This window comes from Colobus angolensis, unplaced genomic scaffold, assembly GCF_000951035.1.
Source record: "Colobus angolensis palliatus isolate OR3802 unplaced genomic scaffold, Cang.pa_1.0 Scaffold341, whole genome shotgun sequence".
NCBI lineage: Eukaryota > Metazoa > Chordata > Mammalia > Primates > Cercopithecidae > Colobus > Colobus angolensis.
In genome coordinates, this window is record NW_012116722.1 from 2,768,592 (window position 1) to 2,789,946 (window position 21,355).

General features: G+C 40.3%; 1 protein-coding gene across 2 annotated transcripts in view; it reads right to left on the reverse strand.

The window, feature by feature from the left end:
• The window catches only part of ADAMTS12 (ADAM metallopeptidase with thrombospondin type 1 motif, 12), a 375,774-nt gene that overhangs the window by 126,139 nt on the left and 228,280 nt on the right, over positions 1 to 21,355 (reverse strand). For both annotated transcript variants that reach the window (XM_011952570.1, XM_011952571.1), the window contains exon 6: positions 1,738 to 1,862. In XM_011952570.1, coding sequence (XP_011807960.1) covers positions 1,738 to 1,862 — 125 coding nt within the window. The remainder of the gene's footprint in view (positions 1 to 1,737; positions 1,863 to 21,355) is intronic.

Here is a 21,355-nt window from a genome sequence, read left to right on the forward strand (position 1 = left end):
GACCCCTGTACTAAGGAAGGAAAGTGACTATAAGAAAAAAGGAGAGCAGATCCTTTGTATTCATATTGGGTAATAGCTAAGGGTATGGCTGTTGGGATCAAACTACCTGGACTTAAGTCCCAGTTGTACCCGTTAACAGCAATGAGATTTTGGGCAAGAGATATAACCAAGGCTCAGTTTCCCTATATGTAAAATATGAATGATTAATAGTAGCCAACTACCAGTGTTCTTGTGGGAAGTAAATGGAACAATGGCTGTTCTAATAGACATAGCACAGTGCCTGGCCCATAACAAACATTTCACACATGTGAGGTATCATTAACTCACCCATTTCTTCAGGTGAGAATGACAGGAGCATCTCATTCTGCTCTTAGGGAAAGGAAAGACTTTCTGAGACACAACTTAGTGGCCAATGCCATTCCCTGACTTTGGAGTTCTTCCCTATAGAAGTTTCTGTCTGACTGAAGCCTTCACCTGGCCTCTTGACCAGGTCCTCAGTGTCCCCAGGCTGCCTGCTAGCTCCCCAGGGCCCCTGCGCTTACATTCCATACCCACGCTTTTTCTCAGAGGAGCTACTGATCAACCCAAGGTCTCTTAGAACCTAATGAACCTGTCACAGGCTTGTGTCAAAAACTTCCTATGGGATACATTTGCATTTAACCAGGATTTTAATACTTTCACTCAAAAGAGTGATTCTGATGACTGGAGTTTTGGATTACGGCAAGGTAGACATTTGGATAGGGTGGGGGCTGATTATCCTTCCTTGCAGGGATTCTATGCATTGAGATGATCTCATCACAGGGACAGATCACAGGGCCAAAATGTTCACGGGCAGCCTATCCTCCACAGGGACAGTGCACACCAAGGGCCTTTCAGTGCTTGAGGTTCTCTGTGGTGGAAGGGCAGGGCCAAGAGGCCTCCTTTACTATACATCCCTGGATTTCTGGACAAATAGGCATAGGGAGCCCAAGAAGATTTTACTTTACCCCATTCTAATATAAGCCCTTCTTTCATCTAGATTAAAATAAGTGCCTAGTATATATAGGTGCTCAATAAATATTTATTGAATCAATGAGCAAACATAGCCTTCAAAGAGCAAGAGTTGATCAAGAAAGTTCACTGGATTTTTACAGCTATGAGTCCTGGAAGGTTTGATGGTTCTTATAGCACTATAGGCTCTATTTGTGATTAGAACAAAATGATGTTTTCATGGGAGTAGAAGGGAGAAAGGTGTAATCAAACCAGTCTGCCTACCCAGTGGGGACCTGCTCCCCATATCCTGTCCTCAACATCAAACAGTTAAAAAGTGGACTGTTTTCTGCAAAGATATTTCATGTTTCTACATTGTAGAAAAATAAAATAGCAAAGGATGGGGAAGCCCACTGGCTAAAAGTAACAAGAGTCTTTAATGAGGTTCTGCAAACAAGCTTCCTGATTGTTTATAGAGCTACATGAAGAAACCAGTTTTAAAAAGGAAATCATCAGTGGGATAGGAAAGAGGTCTGCATTTTGCCAGCAGATGCAGTTTATTCACGAGAGCTTTGTCATATTAGCAAGTTTGTTAAGCTGTTTCTTCTACTGACAGGGAAGTCAGGAGTTGACTAGATCAAAGACACTGTCTTTACGACAGCAGCAAAGAATAGTGAGAATGTCATGGGTTTGAACACCTGGTAAGTCTTTCACCTGCCAGCCCTCCCTGCTTTCCTGCCCCTGGGTTCCATATAGTCTCTGGTGTACCTGGTGAGAAGGACAGCCACATCGTGATGAACAGGATTGAGGTCACTCTTGGGATTGATACTCTTCTGCCACTTGCAGAAGCTAGACAGTGTCTTCTCTGCATGATGAACTATTTTCAGTCCTTGCTGGAGAAAGAAGAGGAAGAGATTAGCATGGGTGAGCTCACTGTGGTCAGGGACCATTGCATTAGGTATTCGTCTCCAGAGGCGTCCAAGTTGGATGAATTCAGGGTGGGTGCATCAGACATTTGGCAGTCATGTGTCAGAGGCCAACTGACTGCTCTTTACTAATCTTCTGCCTTAAACACTCCCACTCTAATGACCTCCACTAGAAGAACCTCAAGGGGAAAATTCCAAGACAGAAATTATCACTGGGACAAGCAACCCTTGAAGAAAATTTTAAAATATATTAGCAATAACCAAAAGCTATTTGAAGGTCTATTTCTGTGTCTCTCTGCATCCTAAGCCAATGCAATATCAAAGAGGCATTCTTATTTCTAATGCAAAATAAGCAGATTGTCAACAAAAGTTTTTTCTTCTCATGAGACATCCTGCAAGGCTAGGGTTGCACTGGATGTTTTCTAACCCTTGAATTTTATCTTGGTTTGACACTCAAGGGTGAAGGACAGTGGATGACAGAATCTCTCCTGGCTGCTGACCAGTTAGAATTGGTCACCTGACAACAAGTAGGATGCTGTAGTAGATGCCCCCAGCCTGCAGTTCCAAGGGCTTCTGAGGCCCATGCCAGCCCTGTGGCATCTGCCTGGCTGGTAGCTACTATTGGAGCTAGGAGGGAAGGGATTACTCCAAATTATCTGGATGAACACTTGTTGAATGGGGAGAAGAAGAAAGATAATCAGCTCTTTAGGGGCTCTGGTTTAATTTGAATTTCTAAAGGAGAAATTACTTTCCCTTGCCTCATTTCTTCAGGGCCTCCACATAGAGCCATCCCTGGTACAGGATGGATTCCACCAGGAGGATGATTAACCTCCACTGGCTCACTCTCATCTGAGCCTTGCTCTGGGCTCGGTCCAAGAACTTCAGGACAGTCTCTGCATCAGATTATGAGCTTGCTTCTCTACCATTCTGTATTTTGCTGAGGCCCACACCCAAATCATAAATGGCCTGAGGGGCTTCAGTTATGTGTCAGAGGCATTTTTAGGTCTCTTCATCATAACTAACTATTATAGACCAGTTTTCTTTTGTGAAAACACCAAAAGGTGGCTTATCATGTGTTCAAAGTCACTGAGCTGCTCAGCATAAAGAATTTAGATGGAAGAAATCGACTTCATTATTTTAATAATCTTCATTGTTACATCATCCAGCAGCATGATATATGGTAGAGGAATTCTGGGGGATGATCTGGGAATGAGGGAGTCAGCTTCCAATTCAACCAGCCAAGCTGCTGCTAGATTAACAGTCCTCCCTAGATGGGAGCAAACGTGCCCACCCATCATAAAAAACTGGCCAGGTGGCATGAATCAGGAATAAGGGGAAGGGAAAAGAGAAAAGGAAAGAAAAAAAAGGAGGGAGGAAGGAAAGGGAGGAGAGAAAGGAAGGAAACATTTCTTGATCATTTACTATGTGCCAGATACTTTTACATATGCTGTCTCTTTTAATTGCATCTACTCAGTATTAACTGTAAAGAAGGCATTGTCATTTTTATTTTATAACAAGGGAAATTAAACCTCAGAGAAGTGAAGAACTAGATTAAGGTCACTTAGCTCAGATAATAACTCAAAGAATATAAGAAAGATTCCTAGATAAAACTTGGAGTTGCAGTTGGTCACCAACCTCACTGGGAGGGTGCCTCAGTTCCAGCTCCTTCAGACAGGAAGGCATATTATCACATAAAGCATCAACTATGATCGGATATTTTTCTGGTCTGTTTTTAACCCTACATTTCTTTGTTATGTTTTGGGAGAGGTCTCTTAGAGAACACTCATTAACTTAACATTACCGTTTACAGTTGCCAATAGTATTACCACTTACAATTGTTACAAAAAGTGAAATACTTAGGTATAAATTAACAAAACATATACAGGATCTGTATCCTGAAAATTATAAAATGCTGCTTAAAGAAGTCAATGGCCTAAGTCAATAGAGAAACATACTGTGTTAATGGATTTGAAGATTCAACATAATAAAGACATCATCTATTCTCCCAAGCTATGAATGTATAGCTTTATTGCAATTCCAATCAAAATCTCAGCAAGTCTGTTGTAGACACACACACAAGCTCATTCTAAAATTCATGTCAAGTTTATTTAGAAAGTTCCAGGTTTCAGATTAGCTAAAGAAATTCTGAAAAAAAAAAATAAAGTGGAAAGAATCACTTTACCTCATATTAAGGCTTACTATATAGCTGTAATAGCCAAGACAGTGTGATATCGGTGCAGGGATAGTCACATCGATCAATGAGACAGACAGGGGACCCCAAAAGTGGCCCACCTAGACATGCCCAACTGATTTTTGACAAAGGCAAAAAAGCAATTCACTGAAGGAAAGATAGCCTTTTCAATAAATTATGCTGGATAGCAAGAAAACAAATAATCCAATTGAAAAATGGGCAAAGGACCCAAATAGGTATTTCTCAAAAGAAGACATACAAATGGTCAACAGATTATATATATATATATAAATTCAACATCACTTATCATCAAGGAAATGCAAATTAAAACTACAATATGATATAGTCTCATACCTGTTAAAATGGCTATTATCAAAAAGATGAAAGATAAGATTTCGAGAGGTTGTGAAGAAAAGGGAACCATTGTACACTGTTGGTGGAAATGTAAATTAGTAGCCATTATGGAAAACAGCTTGGAGGTTTCCCAAAAAATTAAAAATAGAACCACCATATGATCCCACAGTCCCATGGGGTATATAATCCTAAGGATATACAATCAGTATGTCAAAGAGATATCTGCTATGTTCACTGCAGTATTACTCACAATAGCAAGATACAGAATCAACCTAAGTGCACATGGACTGACGAATGGATAAAGAAACTGTAAGATATACATATCATATATATTCCATTATATGTATATAGTGGAATACTATTCCACCTTAAAAGAGAAGGAAATACTGCCATTTGTGACAACATGGATGAACTTTGAAGACATAAGTGAAACAAACCAGGCACAGGAAGACAAGTACCACATGATCTCACTTATGTGGGATCTAAAAAAATTAAACTCAGAAGCAGAGATCAGAGGCTGGGGGAAGAGCTGGGAGAGGTTTGTCAAAGGATTCAAAATTTCAGTTTAGATAGGAGGAATAAGTTCAAGAGATCTATTGTACAACTTAGTGACTGTTGTTAATAACAATGTACTGTACTGTACACTTGAAAATTGCTAAGAGAGTAGATTTTTAAGTAGTCTCATCACAAAAAAGCAAGCATACATGGTAATGTATGCGTTAATTAGCCTGATTTAGCCATTCCACAATGTACACATATTTCAAAACATGTTGTACACCAAAAAAAATAAAATTTTTGTCAATTAAAAAGTAAATTTAAAATGTGCAAGAGAGAAAGAGAGAAATCAAGAAGAGGGGCCTAAACAGAAGCCAAAGCCATGGGCAACAGCCAAGAATTACACCAAATGTGAGAGAAAGACTTTAGGTGGAAACCATGCATGTTGTGCCGAACCTCTATTAACCTCAATAGGGAAGACACCAGGTTCAAGAGGCTGAAGAAGAGACCCAAGGCCAGCAAATGAGATGCCATGTCTTATTAGGGGCTTACGTGACGGGGAGAGAGTCCAGTGGTGGGCTGGACAATATAGCTGCCATCCCACCATCGATCCCTCTGCCTCCCATAAAGATTTATGGGGATCACATCTCTCAGTGGGGAGATGAAGCAGGAACATAAGGTCTAGAGGCAGGGAAAACATAAGGCCCATTCACACTTCGGCTATCACAGGAAATATCCTCTCCCATATCACAGGAAATATCCTCTCCCATATCACAGGAAATATCCTCTCCCAGGGCATATCCCATAAATGACTTCGTAACTTTACTTCATCCTCTCCATTTACAAAGGGTGTACACCAAGTAACAAATGGAATCCTCTATGGGGTATTTAAACACCCCAACATTCTGTAACAGGGCCTTTGAGTCTCTAAGCTCAGTCCTGCTCCCACACTGTGGAGTGTACTTTCATTTTCAATAAAACCCTTCATTCCTTCCTTGCTTTGTTTGTGTGTTTTGTCCAATTTTTTGTTTAAGACGCCAAGAACCTGGACACCCTCCACCGTTAACATACACAGTCCAATGGCGCAGGGCTGGCCAGAAAAACTACAACCACCTGCCAACATCATGTAGTCTATATAGTATTTTCACTTAATAACCTCCTGCTAATAACCTCCACCTGGCAACCTTCATTTACTCCAAAACTCAGGGCCTCAATCCCCTGTACGGCCTGTGTTCCACAGGATGGGGGAGAGGCTCCGGTGTTTATCATAGATGAGGAAAAAATCTCTGAGGTGACTCCTCTCGATTCCCTAGCTTGTAACACACATTCACGTGTATCTTCCATACAGGGTCTTTTTCATTTATTTATTTATTTTTTATTTTTTTTTTATTGAGATGGAGTCTCACTCTGTTACCAGGCTGGAGTACAGTGGTATGATCTCAGATCACTGCAACCTCCACCTCCCAGGTTCAAGGGATTCTCCTGCCTCAGCCTCCTGAGTAGCTGAGACTACAGGCGCACGCCACCATGCCCAGCTAATTTTTGTATATTTAGTAGACTCAGGGTTTCACCATGTTGGCCAGGATGGTCTTGATCTCTTGACCATGTGATCTGCCTGCCTTGGCCTCCCAAAGTGGTGGGAATACAGGCATGAGCCACTGCGCCTGGCACCATACAGGGTCTTTTTAAGGGTATGATTAAATTACTGCTATTAGGTGTGTTTATACCAGATTAATCAGTTTTTTTATATATGTGAGTCCCAATGAGGTTCTACATAATAATAAATCCGCATTTCATGCTTAGCACGTATGGCTTATCAATTACTTCCATATTTTATCTTATTTGATTTTGTAAAAAACTGTATGAAATATTAATAGTTAGGAGAGTGATGATTAACCTTATCTACTGATAAGAAGAAAGTTTACTTTAGTAATTAGAATTGATCACTAATGAATGGCTCGCAAGTGGTAAAGCCACAAATAGCACATAAAGCTTAAGAGTTACCACTTACTGAAACCCCGTCTTTACTAAAAATACCCAAATTAGCTGGGTATGATGGCGCACACCTATAATCCCAGCTACTTGGGAGGCTGAGACAGGATAACTGCTTGAACCCAAGAGGCGGAGGTTGCAGTGAGCCAAGATCACATCACTGCACTCCGGCCTGGGCAACAGAGTGAGACTCTGTCTCAAAAAAAAAAAAAAAAAGATTTCTCACTTATCAAGACTCACACTTGAAAGAGTAAATATACAATCTCATTAATAAGAATAATTCTGTATGGTTGCAACTGGTTACACCATTGGTTGTATCTGTAGCATTGTTGGCATATTTGCATTTTCCCTAGGTCCTCCATTATTTTATATGCACCTCAAAGACTATATTTTCTCTATAACTCTCTACTTTGCTATGGTGGATGGGAAGATACGGAAGCCCTGCTGATGATTAAATAACCTGAAAACTTGCCAAACTCTGTTTAGAGCCCCAATAATGCCTAGCATGGTTCTAAAACACCTTATGAAAGACAGCACTCATTAAATCAAAGACTTCTAAAGATAACTAGATAATTAAATATCTATGTATGTTCTATCTTCTAAAAATAATTAGATAACTAAGGATCTCCTCAGTTCTCAGCCACATTCTCCTGACAGCTGTCATTTGAACTGGAGTGGAACTTGGTACCAGTTAAAAAGTCATTCTCTATTACTTAGGCTGCCAGAGGCAAGATAGGGAAGCCCAAAGGCAACAGTTTTGGGAAAAAAAAAAAAGAAAGTTAAAAAAAAAAATTCCTGAGCTCCTCTGAAAGACTTTTGTCAATTAACTTCACCATACTACTACACCTGCTTCCAGTATCTTTCATCCTAGCATTTGTTTGAATGTGTGCAAGATGCTAGGAAGCAAACCTGACAAATTCTCACCCCAGGCAATAAGAAATAAATGACACAGATACTCCTTGAGTTACAAATTAGTTACGTCCTAATAAACTTGTCATCAATTGAAAATATCATAAGTCCAAAACGCAATGAATACACCTAACCTACCGAATATTGTAACTTAGCATAGCCTACATTAAATGTGCTCAAAACACTTACATTAGCCTACAATTGGAAAAAAATCATCTCATACAAAGCCTATTTTACAATAAAGTGTTGAATATCTCATGCAATGTACTGAATACTGTACTAAAAGTGAAAAGATCACATGGGCACTCGAAGTATGATTTCTACTGAATGTATATAATTTTCTCAAGTCAAAAAATCATAAGTGGAACCACTGTAAGGGGACACCTGTATTTGTGTTTTGACATTTAGTGGTCCTGGCATCTATTTTTGCCCAGGAATCTGTTCCTTGATGACTGATCTACTGATTGACATTACAGTTAAATTTGCCTTGGAGAATTTTTTTTTTTTTTTTTTTTTTTTTATGAGGCAGGGTCACCCAGGCTAGAGCGCAGTAGCACAGTCCTCCAGGGTTTAAGCAATTCTTGTGCCTCAGCTTCCTGAGTAGCTGGGACTATAGGCCTGCACCACCACACCTGGCTACTTTTTCTATTTTTTGATAGAGATGGGGTTTCACCATGTTGGCCAGGCTGATCTCAAACTCCTGACCTCAAGTGATCCGCCTGCCTTGGCCTCCCAAAGGGCTGGGATTACAGGCGTGAGCCACCACACCCAGCCTCTGGAGGATTCCAATCAGATACTTAGATGATTTGTTCCTCCCTCTTACCCTGCAAGTCAGTCACCATTTATCAGACCTGTAACTTTCCCACTGGTGATACAAATTTAGGGCAAATATCTTGATTCAGTAGCGACTCAAGTTCTCAATTTCTTTGTTTTTTGGGGAGAAACTGCAGACAGCAAGCAGAGTTAACCCAAAATAAAAGGTGTTCAAACTAAAACAATAATGAAACATGCATTTTAATAAAGACATGTAAAGTAAACAAAAATGGGGCTTTGCATTCATTTGAAAATAGAAAAACAATGGTCTGAATGTAATCAATACAATTAGTTGGTGGACACAAACTTTCGAACAGTTGTTAGAAATTTTATTCGAAATTTTTGAATAAAATTGAACATGTCTATGTTCAGCAAATCGTAATTCTTTACAGTCCTCTCTGGATTATTATGGTTATTTCTAAAGCTCTTTTCCATAAAAAAAGAATACTTGTTCTCCAGTCTTTCTCCTGTTTTCTACCGCAGTCTTTTGTTTGTTGCAGTGATATCATCCAGATCCCTGAAACTTTTGACAACATTCCACGTTGCCCATGAGGATGTTGCCCATGGGGATGGGGAAGCTCTTACCCAAGCCATACTCAGTCTGTGAAACGTTCCACAGTGAATCCAGTACCAACAGGTAAAGTCCAGGCATCACGTAGGATATGTTATTAGTTCTATTGTGTGTGTTTATTGTGTGAATAGTATGACCTGGGAATAATTCCATTTGCTTTTGGAATACATCACTATATTTGCACTCTATAATGTAGTAGATCTGTTAAACTTTTACTTAAATTAATATTACGCTTATTCTGCACTTCTTGAATATATGAGTTGAAGGTCAGAAGGTATAGTATTAAAAGAAAGGCAAAAGTCTTAGATTAAGAAATTCGTAGTGAAAAATTCAAAACCAGATTATAAAGCATTATTTGCACTTGGGAAAAATAAATATATAGTGCTGGAGCAACTAGATATCCATAGGCCAAAAATAAATAAACAAAAAGAGAGAGAGAAGAATTTCAATCGAAACCTCACAGCTGGTACAAAAATCTTGGTAAGATCATAGACTTAAATATAAAATGTGAAACTGTGAAACTTCTAGGAAAAAAAAAAAACATAGGAAATCTTAGGAACCTAGGGATAGGCAAAGAATTTATAGACTTGACACTAATAACACAACTAATAAAAGGAAAACTGATAAATTGAATCACATCAAAATTAAACACTTTTGCTTTGAAAGAAATCTTATGAAGAGGATAAAAAGATGAGCTAGAGTGTGGGAGAAAATACTTGTAAACCATATATTTGCCAAGGACTTATATTTAAAATATGTAAAGAGCTCTCAAAACTCAACAATAAAAAAATAAGAAAATAGGCAAATATCATAAACAGACACATCACCAAAGAGGTTATACAAATAGCAAATAAGCACATAAAAAGATATTCAACATTACTAGCTATCAGGGAATTGCAAGTTAAAACCACAGTGATGTATTACTCACATTTACCAGAATGGGTAAAATAAAAAATCATGACAACACCCAAATGCTGGTGAGGATGTGGTAAAACTGAATCATTCATGGCTGGTGAGAGTGGAAAATGGTACAGTCATTATGGAAAAACAGTTTGGTAGTTTCTTAAAAATACTACATAGGTGGCCGGGCACAGTGTCTTACGCTTATAATCCCAGCACTCTGGGAGGCTGAGGTGTGCAGATCACTTGAGGACAGGAGTTTGAGACCAGCCTGGCCAACATGGTGAAACCCCTTCTCTACTAAAAGTACAAAAATTAGCCCGGTATGGTGGCGGGTGTCTGTAATCCCAGCTACTCAGGAGGCTGAGGCAGGAGAATTGCTTGCACCCGGGAGGTGGAGATTGCAGTGAGCCGAGATCGCGCCACTGCACTCTAGCCTGGTGACAAGAGCGAGACTCCATCTCAAAAAACAAACAAACAAACAAACAAAACCTTACATAGACAATGACCATATAACTTAGCAATTGCATTCCTGTGCCTTTATTCCAGAGAAGTGAAGACTTATATAAAATCTAGAAGATCTTGTAACACTTTCTGGTATGATCCTATGCAGATTACTCACTGATTATATGTGAGAACTCGTACCTTTGAATCGAAGGGAACCTGCAGTCTTTCAGAGGAGTTACAGTGGGTAGGAAGAGCCCATGCACTCACACAACCACGCATCCACATACTCACATACCCATACACACCCACATACTCACAAACACACACATATCTACATACATACACACACACATACACACACATACATACACACACATCCACATACTCACACACCCACACACTCACATACACACACACATCCATATGTTCACAAACACATATCCACATACATACACCCCCCCATACATACACACACACCCGCATACATACCCACACACACCCACATACTCACAAACACATATCCACGTACATACACACACACACCCACATACATATACACACACACATCCACATACTTACACACACACACACCCACATGCTCACAAACACATATCCACATACATACACACACCCCCCACATACATACACACACACATACATACACACACATCCACGTACTCACATACCCACATACACACACCCACATACATAAACACACCCACATACATACATACACCCACATACTCACATACACACACACCCACATACATACACACATCCACATACTCACCCACACACCCACATACTCACATACACACACACTCATACACATACAAACCCACATACTCACATACACACACACACATCCACACTCACATACACATACATACACACACTCCCACATACATACACACATACATCCACATACATACACACATACACACAGATCCACATAATCACATACACACACCCACATACATACACACCCACACATGTATACACACACCCACATACTCACATACACACACCCCCACATACATACACACAGAGCCACATACATACACACGCATACATACACACACATCCACATACACACACACACATCCACGTACATACACACACACATCCACGCTATTCTACATCCACACACTCACACATGGATACACCCACACTAAAGTTAATTAAGATCCCTAATTAAATAGCCATGAATATAAAAGCTTATTAGAACTGAAGCAGCTACACAGGCAGAAATAGAGCTCTTGTTCTCCCTTAGCTCACAGAGTCCCTGGCAAGGGCACACTCTTGAAAGGGGGATTTTATCAGATCTGAAAAGCTCTATCTTTCAATATGGTCCTTTTATACATTGGCTTAAATCACCATTTTGAAAATCTTACATTCCAATCTCTGTGTGTATGTTTGGAAAAAATGAATGTTGACAAAGGTCCAGTCTCCCACATTCCTGAACCAAATTCAGCGTCAGCAAGGACCCACCTTCATCATTGTGGAGAAAGTCATCTTCCAGATGTTGCATTCCAAATGCTGCCTCCAGTGTTTTCATCATAATTGAGAGCCCATTTCCCTGAAGGGCTCCAGGAATTATGCATTTAATAGTCTCATCTTAGCCAAGTCACAAAGCAGGCATTGGCAGAGCAGGGCTTGGAACACAGGTTTGCAGCTGTGAGTTTAGGACTAGTGGTTTCCAAACTATTGAGGACTTCTCTAAACTCTGCTTTGAATAATTGGAAAGACTTAGCAATTAACCAATGAATGATTATGGCTTATTTCTACTCCTCAACCTCACAATCCTACCCTCAGTGAGGAGACAAACAGAAAAGCAGATAACCTCTTTTTTCGAGATCCTTACCTCTGTCCTTTTCTTACTCTCTGTCCACTTCCTGGGCTCCTCTGTGAGCCCTTCTTCTTCTGCCTTTCCTTTGGTTCATTGCTTAGTTCACTCTCAATCAGTCCTAGTTTTGGAAATCACTCCAAAATATGATTGTTGGCTCCCACATCTGTATCTCATTCCAAACCTCTCCCAGAGTTCAAATTTATGAACCTAAATCTCCTGATGGTCACCTCCACAGGTACTTTCAACTCAGCATCCCCGAAATCCTTTCCTCCCACTTCAACCCGCGATTCCTTCTGTTCCTTCTGTGGTTGCAGGAACCACCATGAGCCCAGTTGCCCAATCTAGAAATGCCAGTGTCTTGTTAGCTCTCTCTCCTCCCATATCCTGCATCCCAATCTGTCATCATGTGCTGCTAATTTTAACTCCTCTACATCTTTGCTACTTACTGTCCTTAGCCCAAACCTTTATTTTATGCTTGGCTTACAATATCCTGCCCCTTTTCAAATCCATCCTCCTCACTGTTGCCAGGTGGATCAAAACAAAAGTCTGTCCATATCATGACCCATAGCTCAAGATCCTTCGAAGTCTAGCCTCCAGGAAGCTCTCCCTTCATTTGCAACCTCACAGTTTATGCTCCAGCAACAACTGCTTGTATTAGCACTCCCTCAGATCCCCCTCATGTACTCCCACACACCTTCCTTTCTTCAATATGTTCCTTCTTCCTAGATTGCCTTTTTCTCTCACCCCCTTTAACCAATTCAACCTCTACTCATTCTTTAAGATTTAATTTGGGCATTTCCAGGAAGCTTTCCTTGGCCTCTAGTCTGGTTTAGGTTCCTGCCAATATACCTTCTTCAAACTTGGTTCACAGCACTTCCTGTGCTAGGTCGTAATAATCAAATTGTATGCCTGTTTTCCTCTTAGCTCCTCCAGAACAAGAATTGAGGTTTATTCTTCTCCTTGTCTCAGGCATTGAATATATCCTGGTTTACAGCAGGTATACTGACTGACAAAACTGAGGATGCACACCACCCATGAAGGAAAAGAGAAAAGGGAGAGAATATATCCATTAGGCCAGGAAAAGTGAAGACTAGGTGAATGGGAGGTTTTGTGATAAACTAACAAAGAGGCATGTTCTCCTATGGGTCAGGGAAGGGGCAGTAAAGAGGCCAGAAGTTTGAGAATTCAGTAGAAAATCTGCAATAATAATTCCAGTGCCTGTAATAGGAACTGCTAGTAGAAGATTCTACATGGGTGTCTCATGTTTCTGCATATCATCTGAGCAAAGACATAGGTTTTGTTCTGGAGTATCCTTTGAAGGATGTTGTAAAGGAAATAGCCTTAGAAGATAACATTTTTCCAGGGAAAAGGAAAGATTTACTTTATGTCCATAATAATAAAGGTGATGGCTTCCTCTGGGGCAAAAGTTGAATAAGTTTGCTTACAATCTATTTCAAAGGATTGGGGCTTTCTTATTTTGGGGGTCTTAAGCTGGGATAAAACCCACTGTATGCATAGCATACACTTGGGCTGCCTGCAACACCCCAGTTCAACTTATAGAACAAGAGGGACAGGTGCAAACTGATGCTCATGTCCCATTATGCTGTGAGCAATGAAGTCCTTGGTCTGTGACTCAGAATTTTCATGTCTTCTGCCAGCATTGCATTCATAAAAGAATGGCAGACCAACTTGTTAGCTTGCAAGCAGGATAAAATCTTAGATTGCTATGGCTTGAATGTCCCCTTGAAAAATCATGTTGAAATTTGATTGCCAATGTAAAGACATTGGGAGATAGGACCTTTAAGAGGTGATTAAGAGCTCTTGTAAATGGATTAATGGTTATCATGGGACTGAGTTTGTTATTGAAGGGATGAAAAGGATGAGTTCAGTCCTATTTTCTCTCTCTATCTTGGATCCTTGCTTGCCATGTGATGCCTTCCACCATGGAATGACACTCACCAGATGCTGGTGCCATGCTCTTGGACTTCCCAGTTTCCAGAACTATGGGCCAACTAAACTTCTGTTCTTAATAAATGACCTAGTCTATGCTATTTTGTTATACAGAATGGAGCAGCAGGTGATGGACTAAAACACAGACCCTGCCTAGTTCTTGACAGGAATAAGGAGGATAACAGAGAAAAGGTGACCAAGTAGCAGTGAGAACCATGTTAAGTTTGGACCACCTGAATATATGGACAGGTCTGCATGGTTGTTGAGATTTCTAGTAGCAGGGCTGTTGGGGAAGGAGTAAAAGAGAGGGAAAGAAGCTGAATAGTAAAATAAAATCTCAACATAGGATATTCTTCTTATATTCCAGTTTTGCTATAAGAGTAATTCTGGAATAACCTGAGAGATAGTCATTGATGAGGGGAAAAAATGCTAGGGCTTTAAGTCTACTCTCAAAATCTTTCTTGCTTTCTTCCCATTCCTATTTAAAGTTCCTCGTGCAGACAAAGCAAGTGCACAATTAATTGGGTTGATGATTACCTACAGTTTGATACTTTGCCCCTGTGTAGAACTTCCATCTGCAATATGTGACATTTAACACAAATTCAGGGACAGTGTCACAGAAAGCTGTAATTGAGCACATTTTTTTCAACCTCTTCAGCGTCTTAATCTCCAAGTCTCAGAAGGGGTTAAGTCCAAGAAACACTCATTTAATTTACAGAATGCTCTCTATCACAGGAGCCTTGAGAATAGTAATTAGTTATGGATTAAAATGAGGCAGCCCTAAGCACACAAAAAATGCAACAGGACTTCAGAGAGACTATGATGGCTCACAATAAATGTAGGGAACTTGTGGTAAACATTTTCCATAAAGCATCCTGGAAACTATTTGAGCATGTCAAAACAAACCCCCATTCACACTATTTTTTCCTCATTTCCTTTGCAAACAAAAATAGATTCCTCTTTTTGGTTTTTTTTTTTTTTCCACTTCATTTTCTCAAGCTAATCCAATTCACTTTCCACTTCCCCTTTTCTATACTTTTGTGTACGTGAATTAACGGGACAGGAAGCTGACCTAGGGGAAATCATAAAAAGCTCATAAAATAGCTCCACATGAGAAATAATTTTGCAAGAACATGCTTCTGTTATAAATTATTCTCTCTCTTTGTAAGCTCTCTCTATAATGAAAAAATCTTGTATTGATTTCTCTTGGAATTTCTGATAGCAGTTTTTGACTCAATGCACAATCTGACCATGCTCTGCTAGTCAGACTTACGCTACTAAAAGAAAGAGGATGAGGACAGAAGAGACAAGCTGTAAAAGGTTTAGTCTGAAACTTCTCATGTGTCTAAGGGACAACTTATCTGATTACCAGAGGAAAGGATACTTTTTTTAAGGTTCAAGGCCAGCTTAGGCAACATAGTGAGACCCCATCTTTTAAAAAAATAGCTAGGCATGTGGCAAGTGCCTGTATTCCTAGCTACTTGGGAGGCTGAGGTGGGAAGATGACTTGAGGCCAGTAATTCAAAGATGCAGGGAACTATGTGCCACTGTACTCCAGCCTGCTTGACAGAGTAAGACTCTGTTCTGTCTTACACGCACACACACACACACACACACACACAAAGAATAAGTCTAAAAATTCTTTGCCAGTATTTTTGATATTTACCCTGAAAGAACAATACAGACCCACACATCAGCTGTGGGGAGGGGTAAACCACCAGCCTAAATTTTTAAAATCAAGAGGCTTTTAACTCTAGAGTTTCCAAAAAAAAAAGTAGACTCAACACTAAACCACTTTCAGTACACCAAGAAGAATTTCTTTGTGAAAGTGGTTGTCCCCTTCCTGCTGCTGTCAGCCCTACTGCTGTACCTTCAAGGCAGCCCAACACCATTAGACTCCTCTGCTGGATGGCATAGTCACCAAGGATAGGATTCACTTGGCTTCATCCAACTCACTCTTATTCCAGTTTTGTCTCTATCTTGTTCTTAAAAGAAGTCTCCAACATCTTATGATCCTGATTTTGTCCTTGAGGTCTTTTATTTTCCTCCAAGGATTTTGAAGTCCTTGTGAAATGAGCATAGTATTAATAAGCTTACAGGGTTTTTGTGGGAGCTAAATGACGATGATGATGATAAAAAGAATAAGACTGACATTAACAAGTAACACTTACTGAGCAGTTTCTACAAGCCAGATACTATGCTAAGTATTATATGAATGAAGACTTTTGATTCTCATGACAATGCTATGAAATATATATATAATTATCACTATTTTACAAAATGAGGAAATGGAGACATGGACAAGTTAAGTAACCTACCAAAATTATATGGCTAGCAAGCAGTGGAACTAATGATAAATCTGGTACTCTCCGTGGTGTCAAGCTGCTCACAAGAATTGGAGGGAAGAGTCTAATCCCATCCCTAACCCCCGGGCAAGAGGGGAGCGGGGAGGGGGCATCAAACAAATTGGTCTAAAATGGAAAGGGCTTAGAGGTCAAGTTTGAGTCCAAGTCCTAGGAGAAAATTAAAAGGATAGAATTTGGGCCATAAAATGAAAATCAGAGCTCAATTAAGGGATAGACAGGGACATGACAGGAGTGAGAGCAAGCTGGCTCCTATCTGAACCCACTGTCTGTTTTCTTGGCCCATGGTTTCTTAATATGTTTGACATGTCTTTTCAGAACATGGTTTTGTGTACCTCAGTTACCTCAGTTTCCACTGCTTTGAAATATGACTATCTAGCCTATGAGAAAGCCTCCAAATTGTTCCAAAGTGAGTTTTACACCCAGTACTCCAATTTATTCTCAAAATGTGATGAAATCCCGTAGCGGTCTTTAGATGGCAGTAACTGACAAACAAGCTGCATCTTTTGTGTATACCCTAACCTCAAAGTTTCTTGAAACTCACCGCAGAAAAATAAAGCCCCGAATGGTGTTACCCATGAGACATATTTAGAATAAGAAAGATAAGAGTGATAGAAAGTCACTGATAAAAGGAATCTATCTCAGAGACTCAATCTCGGGATTCCCTACCTCACACACTTTCCACAGAGCCTGAGTGATCTCTCTAATTCCATTTGTTGGTTTGGAATAATCTAGAGTATCCCACAGGATTAGATCCAAAGTCCTTATGTGGCCACAAGGCCCATGGCAACTTGGTTGCCATTGGCTCTGGTTCACTGACAGATTGCTGGCCTCATTCGCACACTTTCTCCTATGTAGTATTTGAACAAATATTTATTGAGGGTCTATTATATACCAGTGAGCAACACCAAACTCAACTTCTGCTCTTAAGTCTTACATATTAATTGAGGAAACTGTATCAATCAAATAGATCTAAGATTACAACTGTGAAACATGCTGTGGATGAGAAATGCAGTTTTATGGGAGTCAATAACAGAATCTTACTAGGAAAGGGGGTCAGGAAAGGCTTCCCCATGGAAGTGACGTTGGAGCTGTGATATGAGAGACTAGGCTGTTAACTAAATGAAGACAAGAAGACAGTCCAGGCAACAACAAGACCAGAGGCAGACCTTGAAAAACCCTGATGAATAAGACTATTGCTACCTCTCAAGAGCAAAGGCAGGAATAGCGAGAGATGAGAAAGGGAATCAGAAAACCACTGGACTAAACTAAGCCAGGTGTGGGGGTTGCAGAAGGGGTAGCAGGAGGGTGGGTATGATCAGATTACCATTTTCAGATTATCCTAACTACATTGAGGAAACAAGATGAAAAGAAATTTAACTGGTTTTGAGTAGATCAGAAAGTGTATACCACTATAGTCCAGAAAAGAGAATATTGTAGCTTTAATTGAAGTGATATAAATGGAGATGGTCAGATAAACGGTCAGTACCTGATAACAGACTTGACATGGGAGGGAGAGAAGGAGGTATCATCAGTGCATCCAGATTTCTGGCTTCTGCAACTGAAAGGATGATAACGTCATGTGCAGACATGAACAACATGGGACAAACTCAAGGGCAAGTGGAGATGGGCAGGTTTTGATTGGCTGCTTTCTCTCCTGCCTCCAGCACAATCACTTTGTTTCCTTTGTATCACAACAAGACTTCTCAACCTCCCATTGTGTGGTCCAATATCAGTGATATGTCCACTGCCTGTCATATGCATAGTGCTGGGTTAAGAATAAAGCCACTGTCCATGCAGGTCCCTCCACCTGGAATTTCCTACCTGTGTTAGTCCATTTTCACATTGCTATAAAAGAACTGCCCAAGACTGGGTAATTTATAAGGGAAAGAGGTTTAATTGGCTTACAGCGGAGGCCTCAGGAAACTTACAATCATGGTGGAAGGTGAAGGGGAAGCCAGGTACCTTCTTCACATGGTGGAAGGAAGGAGAAGTGCCGAGCAGAGGGTGAAGCGCCGCTTATTAAACCATCAGATCTCATGAGAACTCACTCACTATCACAAGAACAGCAAGGGGGAAACCACCCCCATGATTCAATTAGCCTAACCATATCACTTCCTCACTAGTTAATTCCTTTTTATTTTCTAAAATCCCATCTTAGACATCCAAGTACCCTTTCCTATTGCAGTACTTTTATACTCATGCGAATCTCAACTTGAATTTTCTGTTTGTGCTTTTGTGCAGTAGACTCAAAGTTCCTCAGAATCAGGAAATAGGACTTCTGTTCATATTTGCATCCCTGGTGCTAGCACAGGATTTGACATACGCCTAATGATCCACAACTCTCTTCTCATTATGGATTAAGAAAAATGGGCATGGAGCAATGACGTAACTTCCTTAGAGTTGTTGAACTCAGGTCAACTTGCTCAAAGGAGTCATAGCACTGAACCTCACACTCTGCTTCCTGTGCCTGCCATGGTGACATTATTTAAGGGCTGGAATCATTGCTGTCTGTTGTTGGGCTGCTTATTAGTCACACATGTGAAGAATGGCTTGAGCCGTTTCCTAGGAGTTAGGAAAATGAGAATTGTGGACTGCAATTCAGCTGTTAACTTGTGAATCCTGTACCAATTAGAGACTCCATAAAAGCTTGAATGAGGATAATATTTGGCAACTGGGAGGTAGAGAGTCATGGCTTCCTGAAGCAAGTCATGTGTGTCTCTTTACACTTGCAAAACCAGTTTGGTAGAGAAGAGGAGAAACAATGTGACCGTGATGGAGTCAGGGGGCAGTGGCCAATCAAGCTCCTTCAAACAACTTCACTGGCATCAACATGCCACGGAGATGCCCTGGTGACATTATTTCTAGGGAATGAAGAGATGTGGAGTTTAAAGGGGCCTGATCCGTGGAAGCCACATTATGAAATCCTACCAGTGGTGCTGCTGGGACTACAGAGGGTCAAGATTTTTCCTTCTGTTTTATATGACAGCAATTCAAACCCAAGGATTTTTCCTTCTTACTCCCAGAAGTAGCTTTCTCTTTGTTTTTCTTTTTTTGGTCTGAAAATGCTAAATGTTTCTTCACATTTGTATCTAGGAATGCCTATGTGTTCAACCAGCATGACAAAGAAAATTTTTTCTCCAAAGTATCAAAGCATGCTTTTCAAAAGTCAAAAACACAATTCTCATATAAATATATAATGAGCACATGTTCAAGATGTATTTAACTCATTAGCGAGGAGACAGGCAAGATAATTTGGTTCCTTAATGAGGGGATAGGCTAGATGGCAAAGCTGGTTCAAAGGCAGATGCAAAAAATTGATGCAGCTATAGCCAGTGGGGGAGAACTGCTGAATGAGATTGCTAAGTTAGATACAAAATTAGACATCAATTTTTCTTGGTCTGGTTCCACCAACCAATACAACCATCTTCAGAATGATCTTCTCTGCTGGACACAAATCATTTTCACCTCTACTAGGCAAAAACCATTTGTACCCTATCATTTACTACATGTCAACATCTAACTTTACCACATCTGTGCCCCAATCAATGGTAAACAACCAGTTACATTTTCATAGAGGTGTCTTTAAACCTTGAAAGGATATATAGTTTTCATGTTGCCTGTTTTCCAAGTTTTGGATACATTTTCTTAATAAAAGACCACAGGAAGGGAAATGACATACCCATTGGTATTCCAAGATACCCAAAGTATGTTTCAGGTGACAAAGGGAGATGGGGTTACAGGGGAAAGAAGGAAAAATGGATCCCCACTCCACAGATTGTTTTAAAAATAAACTTCTAACACACATGATCATGGAGACTTTTCCTGTCAAGAAAACAATAAGCCTTCCCTTGGCATTTTGACTGCAGGTCTCTTGCTGATGGAGAGATGAATGATGTGGTTCTTTACATATCCCAGCTGCTGGTTAAGCTCTATAGATTGCAAGAGCATTTCATCAGTTGGTTGGTCCTACCATTCATTACATTTCACTTCATTCATTCATTTGTATCCCAGGCACTGTTTTAGGTGTTGGGGATCTAACAGAAAAAAGACACATGGCTTCCGTCCTCATGGAATTCACATTCTGGTAGAGGTGTGATAGGCAAAAAAAGAGTAAACAAACACACAGAATCGTGATGAATTCTGAGACTGCCATCATTCTGTGATGAAAAGCAATAAGAGGGGTCTACTTTGAATGAATTGGTCACTGAGACCTCTCTGAAGAGGCAGCATTTATGGAGCATTTATGGAGCATGAGGCATGAGGCATGAGAAGGTGCCAGTCATGTACAGAACCAGGAGAGGGATGTTTCAGGCATTGGGAACCACAAGTGCATAGACAGTGAGTGTGAGAGTAGGAAACAAGGAGGAGAGTAACATAAGCAAAGACCAGAAAGGCAGATGGAGGCAAGATCATGAAAGTCTCCACAGGTCACAGTAAGAAATTTTGAATTTGTTCTAAAAAGAACCAGAAAGCCATTAAAGGCTTTTGTGCAGTGCAGCACCTCAGTTTATATTTAAAATGATCATGATGAACATCGATGCAAAAATCCTCAATAAAATACTGGCAAACCGGATTCAGCAGCACATCAAAAAGCTTATCCACCCTGATCAAGTGGGCTTCATC